The sequence below is a fragment of the Canis aureus genome, chromosome 22, assembly GCF_053574225.1.
Source record: "Canis aureus isolate CA01 chromosome 22, VMU_Caureus_v.1.0, whole genome shotgun sequence".
Classification (NCBI taxonomy): Eukaryota; Metazoa; Chordata; class Mammalia; order Carnivora; family Canidae; genus Canis; species Canis aureus.
The window spans coordinates 44,530,804-44,549,959 of NC_135632.1; the positions used below are offsets into that span (position 1 = coordinate 44,530,804).

Sequence of the window (19,156 nt, forward strand, 5' to 3'; positions counted from 1 at the left end):
CTTGTTCAATGGACCCATGTTTTAGTGAACAATCCCAGGTAGAAGGGCTGCCGGGCAGACCCCCAGTGAATGGCAGAGATCTGAGGTTCTCCCTCTGGGATCGGGCCCAGCAAACATCCCTGGGAATCACTGGGAAATGCACTTGTCCCAGGTTCTGTTTACAGAGGTTGCCACAAAGGCACCCCAGGGAGACACGGGTGGGGTGGGGGGGAGCTATGGTTTCTATACATTATAGCACCCGGAAAATGGAACTAGACCTACATATTCTCCAATGGCTCCTGGGATCTAGAGGGTTAGAAACTCCTGAGTAGACTCTAGTGGGTTTTCAAAGCTCTGTGATCAGAGTACAAAGCACACCTCTTCCATGATGACTGTCGGGGGCAGGATGTCCTTCCTACTATTTGTTGAAGGTCTACCACATGCTAGGCATCTCATAACACTATAAAGCAAACCTTTCATTCTTCCCATTTTATGTGCAAAGCACAGCTCAGAAATGCCAGGGGGTCTGCCCCAGGTGACACAGGATATAGGTGTTGAGGATGGCATTGGAACCTGGATTTGGGGAGGCCTCTAGATCCTGGGTTCTTCCCCACCAAGTTCTGCTGTCAGAAAAACCCAATCAGTCCTGGGGTCTCAGCTGCCATAAGAGCCTGCTGAGCAGAATAACTTGAGGGCTCCAGACTGAGCCAGAGCTGCCTATACTCCCTCCTGCCCACCAAGCCTACCACAGGAGCGCCATGTAGTGCTGGGGATCAACCGGATTGCAAAAGATGTGCCCTTCCAGTGCAGGTATGGGCTCCTGGAGCCAGAGAAATAGGGTGTCGCTGGTGCCCAGGCTGACCTGGGAAGAAATGGGCAGAGATGAGGCATGTCTCTGCCTAGGTCCACCGGCCCTGACCCCCATCATTTCACTCCTCATGCTGCAGACCTCAGATTAAATGCCACTTCCTCAGAAAAACCTCCTCTGACCCTCCCACACCATATGGGTCCAAAGTTAGCAACCAGATTTAGGCTCTCATGGAAACTGTGGGCCAATTTTCTAGAACCTAACCACAACTGCATCTAAAGTTTGGGTGACAATTGGTTTCCAAGTGACTTTCCTACTACACCCAGAAGGGCACAAGTTATGTGTTCTTTATTCATCTGGGGAGGTCACAGTCCTCTGGCCCAATGTCTGACCCTCTACCACTGTACCCACCAAGACTGGCCACTGTCAAGGGGACCTGCCTGCCCAGCAAAGGCCATGACCTTCTAAGAAAGAAGATATGAGCAGGCCCTGGGGCCTGGGTCTTCCTATCCCCTCCCCTCAGCTGCCTTTTGGACCCTCTAATAGCAGCAAAGATGCTGTCCCTCATGGCAGAAAGTTCTGGCTTTGCCTGTGTATATGAGAAGTCGCCTTACCGCAATGTCACCTTCCTCCAGCCTCATGCCTGCCAGCGATGCTGAGAATGGAAGGGGAGCCTCTGGTTAGCTGGAGGTCAGAGAGAGCCACAAAGCAAACCACAGTCACCCCCAGGTGGGAGCCAGCCCCCACCTCCCACAACAATCCACATGCTAGGGTAGAAGCAGGAGCAGGATGACCTGAGGGCTCAGGATGGCCCAAGGGAAGATCTCAGGGGTCAAAGGGGATAGTCCCTGGGGTCAGGGCCTCTAATCTAAGCTCACTAAATGTCAAGTGATTGAGTGAAAGGAGAAAGGTGGGAGGGATGGGTGTCCTCCATTGCTGCTGCCATGGGGCGAGGGGGCGGGGGGCGGGGGGGAGGCAGAGCCTTGGATCCAGGAGCCCCACCTCTGAGAACTTGTCCTGTGGGGATAAGGGACAAGACAGGATGTGCAGGTTGACACTATCTGTGCTGCCCAAGCACCGGAAACCCCAGCAACTGCCACCGTAAGGGATGGGAAATAAAGGTAGGACAACAGGAGGGCCCTGGACGACCATTAGAATGATGCTGCACAAAAACATTGCCTGGGTTAGTTAAAATAACACGTTTGCTCATGAGCACAGAAAGGAAGGCAGAAGGACAACTATCAAAATTTTAGCTGTGGTTATCGCTGGGTTAAGACATAATGGATGATTTTTACATCCTTCCTTTGGTCATTCAGATCCTTTCTGCAGGGAAGAGGTATCCCTTTGTGAGTTAAGAAAAAGAACGTTGAGCCTTGGTTAGTCTGTTTGCTTGTTATTGTGGTTGTTTTAATGAAGGAGCAACTAATGCATTATTTAAAACAGCAGCAAACTAAAGGTCAGACTTAGGGAGGGACCAATTGATGGCTACCTGCCTGGTTAAAACTCCACCATTCAGCCTGAAACCGAGGTCCAAGAGAAAGGATTGGAAAGCTGCTTCTCTGTCATTCCTGCTCAAACATGCCCAGAAGCTCACTTCAGTGGTTTAAAAGGCCCATTCTTCCCCCTGACATTCTTCTAGTTGATAGAGGAGGTACAAGGATATGCCTAATGAGACTCAAAGAAGTTATTTTCATTCTGAAAGGAAAGAAGAGATGTAGGCCACAAAAGGGCAGAACTTCCCTAAATTGGTGGTCATATACCAAGTCTTCTTCTCTGAGGGAAGCTAGGCCTCCCAACTTTTAGGGTGAATGGGAACTGGGTCCTGAGTGTCCCCTGGGAGCTTCTTGTCATACACCACAGGCTGGAGTTGCCCCTCAACCCAAGCGACAGAGCATGGAGCTTCCACCTTGCCACTGTGGAAATTGGGCCATTGTCCCCCAGCCTCTGCCTCTCCTTCACCTTTGGACCAGGAACACTGGGATCCCTTCTCCAAACCTTCCTCTGTTAGGTTCTGTACTTTGTGTGTGATAGTCTACAGAAACTGCTCAGGGATGGGAGGGGCCTTTGTCTGGCTCCTGTGGTTACCTCCAGATGCCAGAGCCAAGGCTGTCCCTGGAGGGAAAGTCCTAGCCAGGACACCAAGGTGGCCACAAGTGTGGTGGGCATGTGCTAGCTGTGCCCTCAGCTCCAGAGCAGATAGGCTGGAAGCAGACTGAGGAACACCATGAGCATTATTAGTGGTGTTGCCTGTAGTAATAGTAGCAACTTCAGTTGATAGAGGAGGTACAAGGATTTGTATCAGGTTTTTCCCTGATCCCCAAAATACATGCAGGCACTGCAGAAAATATGGATTATAATAATAGTACTAATGATGTAACTGTCGTTATTAAGAATGAATCTTAACAAGGACCATTTGCTCTATTTCAAGGCATAAACTCCACTCCTAGAGGTATGTGTATCTCTATTTATTTTTGATGCCCACATCCTGCTAGTGGGTGTTGAAATTGGGAAGAGGGCTGAAGGCAGAAAACAACTGAAAAGAAATGTGTTTAAAAGGAGAGCAAAATACAATGCAGAGCCACGCTCCCTCACCATGGAGAGAAGCAGGAGAGGCTCTAAGAAGGAAGTCAGCCTTCCTTAGGACAGCAGATGTTTACCCCACCTGCTCAACAGCCCCTGTCCTCTGCCACTTCCTTAGAGCAGGAACTTAGGATGGTGATTTGGGGTGGAGTTGCCAGAAAAAATGGAGGACACTCAGTTAAACTGAATTTGAGAGAAACATCCTTCGGGGCATCCCAAATATGCCCAGTATAAAAAAATCATTTGTTATTACGTAGAATTCAAATATTGCATGGGATGCACTTATACTAATTATTCATAGTTCCTCTGAAATTCAAGTCGCACTGGGTATCCTGTACCTGTGTTTGCCTGGCAACCCTAATTTCGTGGCTCGTTAGGAATGGGCTGCCGGGGTGGGGCTGAAAAGCCGCAGTCTGGCGGTACAGTGCAGCTACCTGGCCTTTCTTCAGAGACCGGATGACCCCTCCAGGAGCAGCTAGGAGAGGGACAAAGTGTTTGCATGAGGAATAATTCATACCTACATATCAAATGAAGAGGAGGAAACCCATCAGGGAGGAAGGGCTGGAGGAAGTAAGGCATTTAGTTTGGAACAGAAAAGGTAGTTAGGGAGGGGTGGGCATGACCTCCTTCCTTAATCGCTGATCATTGCCACTTGTGGGGCAACCCTCAGCAGCTCCAGAGAGGGCAGAGTCAGAGCCAAGGTTGGGCATGTACAAGGACTCAGATTTCAGGTCAGCAGAGTGGCAGGCGGCCAGAGAGGAAGGGCCACAGAAGGATTTCCAGAGGCTGGACTGGTCTTCTCAAATGTCCAGCATGGACCAAGTCAGGCTACTTGGAGAGTGAAATCCTCCAAAATACTCACCAGGGTTGTCCCCAGTGAAGGCCACCACTTTGCATCCTGGAGGAAATCCATAGCGCTGGACATAGTAGGAAGAAATGGCCCCCTGAGGAGGAAAAGCAAGCATGCCTCATTGAGGCAAATCCCACCTGCTCAGCACAGCCCTCCAAACTTCAGGTCACAATAACGCTATGTGCTCCAGATCACTGGGCATGCACTCACATCAATCCCTGTCGCAAATCAAAGATGTCCCTACCGTTCACAAAAAGCTGGAGGAGCCCAGCACCGACCTAGAACCAAAAGTATTAGGTCATCCCACTGCCTTGAACACCACTGGATTTTGAGAGGCAGGTAGAACAAACCAATCACCAACTTGTACTAGTTTTGTAAGCTCCCGATTCTGAAATAGCATTAATGGTAAATAAATAATAAGGGGGCACAGTAAGCAAATTCATGGAAGAAGATAACGCCTCACACCCTCACTCTATCAGCCCAGCAATCTGATTAAGAATAACCAAACACGCGAGTGCACGGGTCAACTTCCTAAAGAAAATAAACCAAAAACAGCAGTGTGGAGGAGGGAACGCCTCTGGGGAGCATGGCCCTCAGAGCTCCTCTAAAGGCAGCTTTTCCCTCTCCCTCTGCCTGCTGCTCCTCCGGCTTGGGCGTTACCTCTCTCTCTGTGTCAAATAAATAAATGAAATCTAAAAAATAAAAAAAGAAAAGAAAAACACTTTTTTCCCTTTTCCTGACTTTATCTCAGTTCCCAAAGTTTAAAACAAATGGTGCATTGTCCTGGTATCTGGAAAGAAAATTTTGCTCCATCCGGAAAAATTTGGATTTACATCAGAATAAGCCATCTCCTGGGAGAGAAATGTCTTAGCCCTGGTTGCCTCAGAAAACAGGCTGAGTCAGGGTTCACATGCAGGTGGCTTATTTGGGGAAGCGATCCCAGGAAATGAGACAGGAATGGAGCCCAACCAAAGTACATGTCGGTCAAGCTGGTCATCACTGTGGGCAATGTCTGAGGAGCGGTGTGTGAAGGATCTGAGGGCTGTCCACCAGGGGACGCGACAGGGAGCACAGGTCCCTACTGGTGAAGGCTGCCCCATGGGGTGTTAACTCCCTGGACCTCCAGGTTTGCAGAGCACCAATGTGGAGTGACAGAGGCCCAGGCAGAAAGTGAGATACAGTTCGGGCTGGGTACAGGGATCCCTGGGTGGCTCAGCGGTTTAATGCCTGCCTTTGGCCCAGGGTGCGATCCTGGAGACCTGGGATCGAGTCCCACATTGGGCTCCCGGCATGGAGCCTGCTTCTCCCTCTGCCTGTGTCTCTGCCTCTCTCTCTTTCTATGTCTATCATGAATAAATAAATAAATAAATAAATCTTAAAAAAAAAAAAAAAAAAAAGCCGCTGCTGGCAAGACAGATGGGTGAGAAGGCTGCGAGGCAGGGCTGGAAAAGCATCCCATCTCATACATCCCAAGTATTTTCCTGCAGAAAACGAGAAAACTATCTAGGCACTACCCGCATTAGAAGGGATGATGGGAGGGATGCCTGGTGGCTCAGCGGCTGAGCGTCTGCCTTCGGCTCAGGGCGTGACCCCAGGATCCTGGGATAGAGACCTACATTGGGCTCCCTGCATGAAGCCTGCTTCTCCTCTTCCTGTGTCTCTGCCTCTCTCTGTGTCTCTCGTGGATAAACAAAATCTTTTTTTTTTTTTAAGATTTTATTTATTTATTCATGAGAGACACAGAGAGAGAGGCAGAGACACAGGCAGAGGGAGAAGCAGGCTCCATGCAGGGAGCCCGATGTGGGACTCGATCCTGGGTCTCCAGGATCAGGCCCTGGGCTGAAGGTGGCACTAAACCGCCGAGCCACTTGGGCTGCCCAAATAAAATATTTTTTAAAAAAGAAGAGATGATGGGAAACATGGATTCTGCTTGTTCTCCCCCATCACGTGGGTACATCTGTTACAAAGGAAAATACACTTTTCAGAATCAGTTCTTTCCCATTCCTTAGGCTGCTAGACTGTGCATGGGCTCCCTCTGGGAGGGATGTGTTCCTGGCACAGGGCCAATAAAGCCTGCTGCCACAGACCGAACACTGCTCTCCATCTCACACAAAACCAAAAGCCACACATAGAGTACCAATCCCAGAGGCTTGGCCATTTCCTGTTTGCCCTTCCTTACTCTTTCCACTGGCCTTCAGCAGGCCTGGGCCCTGAACTGTCCCCTTCCAGGGCAGAGGATGCCCCTCCCTAAGCTCTGTGCATCGGTGTCCATCTCAGGAAAGTGCTTTTGTGGCTGGAACTCAGAATGGGTAGCACGAGAGGTAGCCTGGTCCTTCTCATGACCCACCCTCCTTCAACCTCTCCCAGCCACAGGGACCTTCTCCTTCCTACCAACATTCAGAACCACCCAGAATTCTCGTTCTTCTAAGTGTGTGGCAGGTGCTCCTACAAAAGGGTTCTGGAGGGGCCCTCTACTCCATCCTCCCCATGGAACAGCCAAAAACATAGTTAACTAGGGGATACCACGGTGTTCACAACCAGTGTCCACTCTGAATGGGCGTGCCATGCTAATGGTTAAATGTTCTCAATCACAGTATTTTGCCTTTTTGCTATGTATTTTGGATACTAACTCCTTGTCAGATATATGGTTTTTAAATATTTTCTCCCATTCTACAGGTTGCCTTTTTGTTTTATGTGCAGGAGCTTTTAAGTTTGCTGTAGTTCTGCTTGTTGATTTTTGCTTTTCTTGCCTTTACTTGGGGTGTCAAATCCAAAAAATCATCACCAACACCTGCTTTCTTGTAGAAGCTTTATGGTTTCAGGTCTTATACTCAAGTCTTTAAACCAATTTTACTTAATTTTTGTGTATGGTATAAGGTAGGGGTCGAGCTTCATTCTTTTGCATGGGGCTGCCCTAAATGTTTTTAATAGGCCAGGCACTATCTTAAACACTTTTTAAAAAAATTTTAAAGGATTTTATTTTTAAGTAATCTCTACACCCTACATGGGAGTCAAACTCACAACCCCCAGATCAAGAGAAGCATGCTCTACTGACTGAGCCAGCCAGTTGCCCCTATGTTAAGCACTTTAAATGCATCAACTTGTTTATTCTAAACAACAACGGCCTAAAGACATAGAAAGTATCATTGTTCCCACTGTTTTAGGAACAATGGAAATGATGAGGAAACTGAGGCATAGATTAAAGTCACAGAGCCAGGGGGCACCTGGGTGGTTCAGTCAGTTGAGCATCTGCTTTTGGCTCAGGTCATGATTGCAGGCTTCTGGGATGGAGCCCTACATCAGGCTCCATGCTCAGTGGAAAGTCTGCTCCTCCCTTTCCCTCACCTGAGTACCTGCTAAATGCAAGGCACTGATCCAGATATTTGACTTCCGTCAGATACTTCTCCTATACTAGACTGAAAATTGTGTCTGCCTGTGTGTGAAGAAATGAATGACTGTGACTCTGTGTATGTGTGTCTATGTTCCATTTTGCTTCCCACAGAAGCTGCCAGCTTTTAAATGAGCTGGAGGGAGACCTACCACAACAGAGCATGATGGTACCGGTGAGCCAAGCTTCTCCTCTAAATGAGGCGCACAGGCACTAAGGCAAGCCTGCGACCAGACTTTGTCCTGGATCTGCAACAAATTCATTCCAGAACCTAAGGAATGAAAGAAACAAGAAACAGGAACAGCTTTTGAAAGGACCTGTTGTGGGGCGCCTGGGTGGCTCACTCGGTTAAGCATCTGCCTTTAGCTCAGGTCGTGATCCTAAGGTCCTGGTATCGAGCCCCATATTGGGCTCCCTGCTCAGCGGGGTGTCTGTTTCTCCCTCTTCTGCTCTCCCTGCTTGTGCTCTCTGTGTGTCAAATACATAAAATCTTAAAAAAAAAAAAAAAGGACCTGTTGTGAAAATGTACAAATCTGGCAGAAAGCCAATCGTTCTTTTGCAGCAGACTTGTACCCGGAGCTCTTTCCCAATGGAACATATACAGTGTGCCTGGGTCATTATGGAACCAGAGAACCAGAGGTCAGCAGGACCCTTACAAACACATGGCCCTACCATGTCCTCCAAACATTCCTCACAGGCTCAAGTTGGAAATAGCCTGGAAATCTGCAGTCTTGAGACCTGACAACATACCGACTAGGAACTGTTCCTTGTATTCCCTGGGGCACAGGGTCTGCTCAGAGGCAGCCCTGTGCTGATGTGGGTCAGCCCTCAGGATTCCCTGATCACATCTAACTTTTCAAGGAGATCACGGAGATCAGGTCGGTAACTCTTTGTGAAGATAATCTGCATCTCCCAAGGCTTTCCTGAGGATGGCAAAGGGGAGAGAAGCCACAGCACACGAGAAGAGCTCTCCTCTTCCTCCTCCACCAGGCCTAGTTAGAGGCAGACAGCTGTTGGCTGGGACGCTGATGCAGTCAGGCACCCAAGTGAGGAGGTAGACCACTAGTAAATTAGGGGGTGACTTCTCAGGTGAAGGAGGAGAGCCCAGTGGAGGGCCCAGCTGAGGCTGTAGAACATGAACTTTGGATGGCCTATGGGAGCAGAGACATGGCTCTTCCCAGCAGCACTTAACGGTCCCAGGGTGGGTGTGGTGAATAGGATTCTGCTGGCCCAGCTCCTATGGTGCTACCTGTGGGAAACCTTTACTTCTCCAGATTGTGATTGAACCTTGGGGACCACCGCTTAGTCACCTTACTTTCTCTCCCTGTATGCTAGAATAATATGTGGCACAAGGTAGCACTCAAATAATTCCGGAAGGGGTCCCAGGAGGCTCTGTGCTTTCTGAGACTCTTCTGAAGCCTCACTCATGGGTCTGGGCTCTCGCTCCGCACTCTGCTCCCCTCTGCTGTTCACAGGCCTTGTAGCTAAGCTGCTCCCAGATTATGGACTTGCAGAAATTCTGTGAGATAATAAACACCTGTGGTCTTCAGCTGCTAAGCCCTGGGGTCATTCATTACACAGCAGAAGATAACTAATACACTCCCTTCTCAGCAAAAGATGACAGGGCTAAGACTTGCACCCCCCCAGGTGGATGAGGCTTATACTGCCCACAAGCCCACATGCATACTGAACAGGCACCCCATCTCCCCCCGGGACTCTGAAGGCTTACCATCACTGTAGTCGATAGGGGAGTAAGACCCAAGGAATAAGGAAGCAGCAAAACTACTGACCAAAGAAATTCTCTGTGAAAGAAAGAAACACAGTGAGATAGGACTCATTTCCATAAGCGACTGAATATGCACAACACGAGAAAAGTTTTGAAGAGTTCCTCGGGGAGGAAACATTGAGCAAGATGCCTTAGCAATGGCAGTGACTGAGTATCCTGGATACCAGAGTGTCTGAGTATCTGGAATGCTAAGAAATGCCATCCTGGGAGAGCACCTCACTCTGTGGTTTCTGACAGACATATATGGGCATAAAACTATCAAGTCCGACAAAGAGAAAAAACAAGCCTTGTGAAAAAGCCATGCTTAGGGAAGTGGCTTTTCCACCCAGAATCCAGGGACTGTGGTGCCTGTTTTCCATCCTCCGTTTCTGTGGTCTTTCTATCTAGCCACAAGGGAAGTAGGATGTGTAGCCACAGGATTCAGAACCAAGAGAGACTCTCTCGGGGGTTCAGAACAAATGTAAGTGAGAGTTGGCCCCTCAGAAGCCACACGCTCCCAGGCATGAGCTGGAGGAATTGATAATGGATTTCAGGGATCCCTGGGTGGCGCAGCGGTTTAGCGCCTGCCTTTGGCCCAGGGCGCGATCCTGGAGACCCAGGATCAAATCCCACGTCAGGCTCCCGGTGCATGGAGCCTGCTTCTCCCTCTGCCTGTGTCTCTGCCTCTCTCTCTCTCTCTCACTGTGTGCCTATCATAAATAAATAAAAAAATTTAAAAAAAAAAAAAAAAATTAAAAAAAAGATAATGGATTTCAAATGTCCCCCTGAGAGTCTGTGCTTCCTTGTGCCAGGGCCCCTGGACCACTGCAGAGAATGCCAACACTTCCTGTCCCCGCTCAGGCCACCTTTGTTCCACACGCAGAATCTGGAGGGGGTTTTTCATCTCTGCCCTTCCCTCCACCTCTGGAATCTACATGGCTAATGATGCAAAGTAATCTGGAACTCTGAGTTGTCACATAATAAATTGGATATTGTTATTCCCAAGATTAAAAAGACACTTTGGGGGGCACCGGAGTGATTCAGTCAGTTAAGTGTTTGCCTTCAGCTCAGGTCATGATCCCAGGGTCCTGGGATGGAGCCTCGCATTGGGCTCTCTGTTCAGTGGGGAGCCTGCTTCTCCCTCTCCCTCTGCCTGCCACTCCCCCTGCTTGTGCTTTCTTTCTCTGTCAAATACATAAATCAATCAATCAATCAATCAATCAATCTTAAAAAAAAAAAAGGCACTTTAGTTTAACATAAGCTGATCATTTTCTAATTATTCAGAGATGAAAATCACTAGCCACGGTGTGGAGCTGCCTCTCACATGGCATTAAGTGTTGATTTTCAGCAAATGTGGATGAAGAACAAGTCTGAGCTACTGGAACACAGGCTCTGCCTGAAGGGTCATAGCTGGGGACACATGGGTTCAGCTTTCCACATTTCCAGAGAAAACATCGAGCCCACACCAATCAAGTGCCTGATAGCCATCCTGCACTTAACCAGGCAGGAAACTGAACAGACAGAGACTTAAAGGCACCCTGATCTCCTACTCTGGTGGCACTGGTCCCCACTGCTCCCACCCTGCCCCTGACCTCTGCCCCACCTGGTCAGAAGAGGCCCTGACTGACTTCTCTTTCCCATGATTTCATTCTTTCCCTTCTTTGGAAATGGCCTGACAGTGAGAAATAAGCAAACTGAATACATACCTTTTTTAACATCTGCTAATCAATGTTTGTGGCCAACGCACATGAGCTGTATTTATGCTAACGGAAAGTAGTATAAAGAAATTAACTGTGACTTAAACAGGAACATTTAACCAACCTCTGTATGTGAGTAGGCCTCAGGATTCTGCTGGTAAATCTTTGCAATTTGGTTTCCTGTAAAACGCTGGAAAAAGAGTACAAAATCTTAAAAACCCAAGTCCTACGTGCAACGATCATCTCCAGAAAGTGAGGCTCGCAGAGCATGTGCTCTGGATATTAGTTAACACCATGAAAGCTTTATAAAGGCCTCAAATCTAAAAATGTTTGCTGAACACCCTTAGAGGATCAGCCTTGCTCCTCATCCCGCACAGTGACTTTGTGAACCAAGGGCACCTGTGCAGGAGACACAAGAATGTTCCCCACCCCTATTCTTTTTATGTCAGGTGGCCCAAGGAGGGGCCAAGGGCAGCTAGCCCTGAAATGGTGACTGAAGCCAGCAGGAAAAGGCATTCTTTTCATTCATGTATTTATTTATACTTTTCCAGGAACTGCCTAAGTGCTTTACGTACATTGACTCCTTTCAGCTTCAAAACTGCCTAAAGTGTAAGTGCTATTTTTACCCCCAGGTGAGAGGCTGAAGTGAAGATGCCACCATCACCCACACAGGGCACAGTCACATTCATGCCTCGGCTCCTTACTGGGCAGCAGGAGGCCCGCCCTTGCTCATGGGCAGCAGAGGGAGGCAGGAAAGCCCTTAGCAGAACCAGGGACCAGAGGGCCCAGACCTGGCTCGGTAGGGGCGATGACACCCACAGGGCATCATGTGATCCCCACTGGGGCAAGTCACGGGCTGTGTGCTCCCAGACACCTGGAGAGAAGAGACCAGAGCCAGCAACTGAACCAGATCTTCCTCTGGGGCCAACCCTAGTCCCCAGCCCCTGGCAGGCACTACACACCTCATAAGCACGGGAGCCGGTGAGGCTGCTGAGAGCCTGGGCCCCGCCCACGGCGGCCTCCAGCTGGCGGCACTGAGCTGTGGTGCTGGAGTCCATCCACACAGGGCTGTCCTTGATGGAGAAACAAGCCTGGAAAGGGAGAAGAAAGGCACAGGCTTGAACTCTGCCTGCTGACTCTGGGAGCTGCCCTGGCACTGGTGGTCATGCTGCCAATCGCAGCAGGTGTGGGCACCTCCTCCCTGGATGCGACCTTGGAAGACCAGCCAGCAAGCCCTACCTGCCTAAACCTCCCCCTGGCCTGGTGGAGTCTCTCCCCAGAAAGCTCAGGGTGGAAGGTTCTGATGAGGACACCTGAGCACCATGGCCAACACTGGAGGTGAGCAGGGCAGCGGGACAGCCAGGGTGGCTAGAGCTGTAGCCAAGTGCAGTTTCACAGGGGCATTTGAAGCCAGGGAACATGAAGACAGAGCCTGCTTCCCAGCATCATTAGGAGGCACCGTGCCCCAAGGGGAGATCCCTGAGGGAAAAACTGGGATGTGCCAGACAGGAAGGGACCCCGGATGACGGCTATCAGCACCTGACCCTCTGTCCAGGCACCAGGTATATCCCTCGGGAGGCTGGGTGGACCATGTTCACAGCACTACCGCCCGAGCCAAGTTCCTATACCCTTGACAACGCACAAAAGCCCCAGATTTCAGGGCCCACAGGGGCTTGGGCCCTTCTCCCCATGGTTACCTGCAGCTGCTTATGTAACAAGAGGTCTGGTGACAGGTTTGTTAGCACCTGGCTGGCCCCAGTCTTCCAGTAGACACTTCCATGTTGCTGTCAAGGGAAAATCCAAGCACACGTTCACACAGCCACACACGATATCACCTCCTGAAGACACAGAAAGACTCTGGACCACACACCAAACAACTGGGCTCCAAGCCAGGCCCAACACCTTCTTAGTCACAGAATTCCTCACCTTTTATGAGTCTTGGTTTTCCTTTCTAGAAGATGATAACTCTGCCCTGTCCACCCCAAAACTTATAGGAAAGGCCCAAGAAAGAATTATTGGTCTGAATTTTGGTACCTCTGTAAAACTGTATTTATTTATTTTTTAAATATTTTTTTCTTTATTTATTTATGATAGTCACACACACAGAGAGAGAGAGGCAGAGACACAGGCAGAGGGAGAAGCAGGCTCCATGCACCGGGAGCCCGATGTGGGACTCGATCCCGGGTTTCCAGGATCGCACCCTGGGCCAAAGGCAGGCGCCAAACCACTGCGCCACCCAGGGATCCCCAAAACTGTATTTAAATATCTTGCTCATAATCTTATCTGAAATTCACTCCTTCATTCGCTTACCCATTCATTCATTCAACATTTATTGGGAACCTAGATCATGCCAGGCAATGGGATGGATGAATAGGATAGTGTGGTCCCGATTCTCTACAATATTGTAATCGAATCAGAGAAAAAGACACAAACACACAATTACAAAACCCTGTGGATGTGCAGTGGCAGGACGGTGGGGACACAGAGGAGGGGCATCCAACAAGCTGGTAGAAGTGGACAGGATTAGCAGGAAAGGTACCTGGCGATGAGTGTGGGGGTGCTCCATGCAGAGAGCAACCACAGGTGAGACAGGCTGGCAGGTGTGGGGAATGGAGAGTTTCAGGCGGGAGGGAGGTATGGGAGCTACAGGGAGAGGTGGCAGCCTGGAGGGCCTGAAGGTCCGTGCTCAGGAGGTTGGAGCTTATCTTTGAGGCGTGGGAACTCTGGATTAGCATGGGAGTGACAATGCCAGGGCTGAATGGAGGAAAGGGTTTGGGGAGTCATGGAGCAGGTATGCGAGAGGCAGGGAGGCCCAAGCAGAAGCGCAGAGAAAAATGACAAATATTTGGCCTGGCGCAAGAGATGCAGGATTAGAGAAGAGGTGGTAGATTCAGGAGTCATGTAACAAATCAACAGGACATAGGGACCCCTTTGATGTGGGGTCAGGGATGATAGGTGGATTGTGACCCTGGAGGAGGCTGGAGCATTCACAGAGCATATGAGAAGTTGGAGGTGTTCTTAGGACACCCAGCCATGGGGTTGGGGGACTCTCAGGAGAGAGAGGGTGTCCCAGCCTGGGGTTCAGGTAAGAGAAGTGGATGAGATCCCCCAGGGAATCTGTTTAACAAGGACTAGGAGCATTAAATTCCTGTTCAGTGGGGGACAGGAGAAGAGGTGGCTTCGGAAAAATTAGTGAGTCCTCTAACGAGGATGTGAAAGCAGGCTAACCCAGCATGGAACAAAGTTGATTCAGAGAACAAGACTCAACTTGGGTCCTGACTCCTGCTCCCAGCAGCTGTGTGACCTTGGGTAAGTGACATCACCCCTCTGTGCCTCAGTGTCCCTATGTAAATGGCAACGGTGTAGCTAAAACTTAAAAGAGGTTTTTATGCACTATTCTATGTATTTAACACTATTCACATCGACCCTATGGCAGATGAGGGCACGGAGTCACCAGAAAGCTAGATGACGTGCCTGGGTCACTGCTTGTAAATGGTGGGCCTGGGGACACAGTCAGGGAACAGAGCTCCCATGCTCACTGTGCCCCAACAACACTTCATAAAATTACTGTAACGATTAGGTTAAATAGTATACAATGAAGGGTGCCTGGGTGGCACGGATGGTTAAGTAGCAGACTTGGTTTTGGCTCAGGTCATGATCTCAGGGTCATGAGCCCCATGTCACGCTGGTGCCAGGTCTGCTTGAGATCCTCTCTCCCTCTCCCTCTGCCCTTCCCCCAGTTCATGCAAGTGCCCGCTTTCTCTCTAAAAAGATTTAAAAAAGAATATATGTAAAACACTTGACACTGCACCTAGCATCCACTAAGTGCTCAGTCAGCATTTGTTATTATTTTTACTAATACTTCTACTACTAAAACTGCCATTATCAGGAGTATAATTTCTGACTTTGCTTCTACTTCCAGGAAACAGAAAAACAATTTTGGTGCTCCCAAGCAGGCATCGTAAATGCACGTCAAACACTTCCTCCACCCCATTAGAGGACCTCTAACCGGTTCCTCCTCACCCAGCGTCCCATTCTGTATAATGCTTCACAGTACCAGCTGCTTCGGGTCCTTCAGCAAGGAGGCAAGCTACACACCCTCCACAGCAGAAGTGCCATAGGGGTCTTTACCAACAACAGAATGTGTGCAGTGGCTCTCAAGAACAAGCACTCCCTCTGGGGGAGCCCTGCACCCCCACCCCATAGCCACCCCACAAGGCGCAAAGAGGCTGCTACAGACAAACCTGGCCTGCCCCAGACAGGGCGAGGACTTGAGAGAAGTCGAAGCCCAACGCCTTCATCCTCTCCAATATGGTATCCAAAGCCTGAGAAGACAAACGGAGCCCACGGTGACTATCCTAACCATGGAGTCACACAAAGCCCACGGTGACTATCCTAACCACGGAGTCACACAAACCCACAAGCCTCAGCACTGAAACCTAAGTGCTGGCTATTACCCCAGGGATGAAAAAGCACTGGTGGCAGGGATGTATAAGCATTAGAATAATTCATTACAGTAGGCACCAATCAAATAAGAAGGTGAACTATGGTAAAAACAGTTTGGGTAATGGAATCGGAAACCACTGGCCCTCAAATTCTGCTTCTCTACTTTGTGACTCCCAAGCACTCAGGAAGAGCAAAACCAAGGTGGATCAAATTGTGTTTTTTTTCTATTTGCATTTCAACCCACTGGACTAGTGGCATGCCTTCACTGCAACAGAGAAGTGAAGAGCAAACTAGACGGCCCCCATCAGAGAGGGACCAGGAGTTGGCTCCCCGTGTCCAGGAGCACCAGGCTGGAAGGAGTAGGTAGAGATGGTGGCCATTTGTCCCAATTCCCATTCCACCCTCCACCATCTGGGTGCGTTCTTCTTTCTTGCAAGACCCCAGGTGTGGGATAAATGGTACTGCCCAACAGAGCCTGACCCTCCCCAAAGATTTCAGGGCAGGAATTAGGGATTCATTCCAGGCTGCATTTCCCTTGAGGGCAGAGCAGCTACTGGAGCTCTGACCCGACTCCGCCATCCCCACCCTATGCTGGGAGGGCTCCTTTCACAGTCCTGGCTATGGCTGCCAACTTGGCCCTCCTGGTCAAACCTCGAGCAGGGAGTGGGGCACAGCTAGAAGAGGTCCAATGCTGGGAGGCTGCTCACAATTAGAAATCATGTGGCTCCACTCCCAAGCCTGGCTCTCTATCCATTGCTCATCACCCCGAGTGAAGGTCCCAACCTATCAGAAACCCCTGACATTATCACTGGGATCTCTAGACACTGGCTCTTGCCTGTCACCCCCACCACACCCCTTGGTATGGCTCAACCCTATGAAGTACATCCCAGCTAGTCTGTCTGGTGGAAATCTGTCCTTTACCCCCATCCTCCTGTATGAGTCAGGATCAAGTTGTTAAAAAAAATTATTTTAAAAATTATTCTAGTTATCTTAACCGAAAGAATTTAGTAGAGGAATTGCTTAAACAGGTATTGGAGGACTGAACCGGTTTTGGCAGACACTCTGAACACTGCCTTTGCTGGCTTCCAGGTTCAGGGTCTCGGGACCCCCAGGGTAGACCCAGGCCCATCATGATGGTCTATACTGGTCACACATCTGGTCCCGTGGCTCCATGGGTCACCCATATTGGCAGCAGGGTTCTTCCTTTCCTGTCAGTCCTGAGCAGGCAGGCCTGCCTTGGGGTCCTTCTGAGCCTGAACACTAGGACACCAGTGCTGTGTCTGGATCTCAGGATACAAGGGTAGCCACAGGGCCTCCTGCAGTGTTTGGCAAAGGTTTGGGAAAGGCGCTATTCTGAAGATGGTTACTTACTGGCAGGGCTTGCAAGTGCTCTAGCACCAGACCTGAAGCCTTTCATGTGTCCTCTCGGCTCAAGAGTACTGACACCAGCTGAAGCTCAGTCCAGCCCTAGAAACCGTGCAGACTCCATTTCTCAGTGAGGACCTGGTCTCAACAGAGGGCTTTCCAGTAAATCAGCAAGTCCGCCCATGAGATAGGCAGGGGACAAGAGAGGGTCAGGGATCTCTGTGTTTACCTGGACCCACATCAGGACTGGAGATGTCACTGTCAGCCCATCCTCGTGAACATGAACCCCGCCTTGAGTCCTATAAGAAGAACAAGAGAGAGTGTTGGACAGAACCTTGGGCAGGGTCCCAAAGGGGACAGACCCTAGATCCCTCCAGTGGAGGGAGAAATGTCCCTTCCCCAAGCTCGGTGGAATTCTAAACTCAGCGAGACTGAACAATACTGGCAAGATGGAAAGAGAAGTTCTAGAAATTGCTCAGGGGTGACAATTCTCAGAAAGCATCAGCAAAAACAAAAATATAAGGGTCTCGCCCTGGAAGGCAGGCATGGCATCACTTAACCATGAGGAAACCAGGAGTACAGGGTTGGATTAAAACCCTCCCAAGCCCACTGGGTTTGGAGAGGTAGAAGTGGTGTGCTACACAGAGGTGCTGCATCTGCAGGAAAAGTTCTTGGCTATCAGACCAGGAAGTCCTTGGATTGCAAGCCTGGAAAGTTGCCTGGACCCTTCTCCCCACTCTCGTCCTCCCTATAAGACCCTCATGCAAATAACTCACTTGACAAAACCCAACCTTTTCAATGATGAAGTAAAAACAAAACAAAAAAAGCAGACTCAGAATCCATAGCAAGATACTATTAGATAACCATGTGACCCAGACATTCTATTCCTAATTATCCTGTCAAAAGAAATGAAAGTGTAAGTTCATAGGCAGGTTTGTATACAAGTTTCCATAAAAGCCTTATTTGTGACAACAGAAACCTAGAATGAATGGATAAATTGTGGTGTGTGTGTGTGTTGGAATATTACAGAATAACAAAAAAGTGAACCACTAATACACATACCAACAGAGATGACACTCCAATGATCACACTGAGTGAAGGAAGCTAGACACAAGAGTGCACACTACATGATGCCATGTATATAACATGCTAGAAAGTGCAAATCCACCTATTGTGAAAAAGCAGGTCAGTGGTTTCCCAAGTCCAGTAGGGAGGAAAGGATGGGATACAAAGGGGCACAAAGAATCTTTCGGGAGGGGGACCTGGGTGGCTCAGTGGGTGAGCATCTGCCTTTGGCTCAGGTCACGATCCCAGGGTCCCAGGATCAAGTCCCATATAGGGCTCCCCTCATGGAGCCTGCTTCTCCCTCTGCCTGTGTCTCTGTCGCCCCACCTCGTTAATTAAAAAAAAAAAAAAAAGTATCTTTTGGGAGTGACGTAGATGGTCTGTATCTTCATTTTGGTGGTACTTTCTCAGCTATAGGTCTTCCTCTATCAAAACGCACTGAACTGTACATTTTAACAGATGTCCTTTCTTTGGTACACAAATTATATTCAATAATACCAGTATTTTTATAAGATACTACTGGGAAAAAAGAAAAAGAGCAGCACACTTTCCCATGAATAATAAAAACTATCAGAAAAAAATGTTGCTTCTACAAAACACGTGATAATTGCAACCAAACAGTCCACCGTGTATTTAACAACTTAAAATTGGCAATTCCTGCTAGGAAGAAGTCTAAAGCTCTCCCATACCTGCCAAAGCACCAGGTCCAAATGGTTTCACAGAAGATTACTCTCAAATCTTTAAAGAACAAGTATTTCTAATATTATTCAAATTGTTCCTGGGCAGCTTGGAATTTTCCAATTCTTTTTATGAAATATAAAATCAACACCAAAACCTAAAATACTGTACTGAAAAAAAAATAAAATAAAATAAAATAAAATACTGTACTGAAAGTACAAGAAACAAAAGAAACAGATTAAACAATCAAAATTTAAAACTTGTTTCAAAGGACCTCAAGAAAGTGCAAAGATAACCCACAGAAATGGGAAAAAAGTTTTGAAATCCTATGTCTGATAAGAGACTTGTATCCAGACTATCTAAAGATAGTCGTACAACTCAGTAACAAAAAGACAAATAATGCAGTTGAAAAATGGACAAAGAATCCAAGTAGACATTTCTCTAAAGAAGATACACAAATGGCCAAACATACTCAACATCACTAGTCATTAGAAAGATGAAAATCAAAAATCAAAACTAAAAACATAAAAATAAA

At 48.6% G+C, this 19,156-nt stretch overlaps 1 protein-coding gene across 4 annotated transcripts in view; it reads right to left on the reverse strand.

Annotated features, from left to right (window-relative positions):
• The window catches only part of XYLB (xylulokinase), a 50,486-nt gene that overhangs the window by 22,012 nt on the left and 9,318 nt on the right, over positions 1-19,156 (reverse strand). For 3 of the 4 annotated variants that reach the window (XR_013361527.1, XM_077865759.1, XM_077865761.1), the window contains 10 exons: positions 17,108-17,177; positions 15,312-15,392; positions 12,765-12,851; positions 12,030-12,158; positions 11,192-11,257; positions 9,335-9,407; positions 7,758-7,876; positions 4,230-4,311; positions 1,402-1,442; positions 726-841 (listed from right to left, as the gene is read on the reverse strand). Coding sequence is in view for 3 of the 4 variants with exons in the window: in XM_077865759.1 (XP_077721885.1) it covers positions 726-841; positions 1,402-1,442; positions 4,230-4,311; positions 7,758-7,876; positions 9,335-9,407; positions 11,192-11,257; positions 12,030-12,158; positions 12,765-12,851; positions 15,312-15,392; positions 17,108-17,177 (864 nt within the window). In the remaining variant the exon portion in view is untranslated. Of the gene's footprint in view, positions 1-725; positions 842-1,401; positions 1,443-4,229; positions 4,312-7,757; positions 7,877-9,334; positions 9,408-11,191; positions 11,258-12,029; positions 12,159-12,764; positions 12,852-15,311; positions 15,393-16,884; positions 17,015-17,107; positions 17,178-19,156 lie in introns of those variants that run through there. The other variant, XM_077865762.1, reaches the window with a different exon arrangement.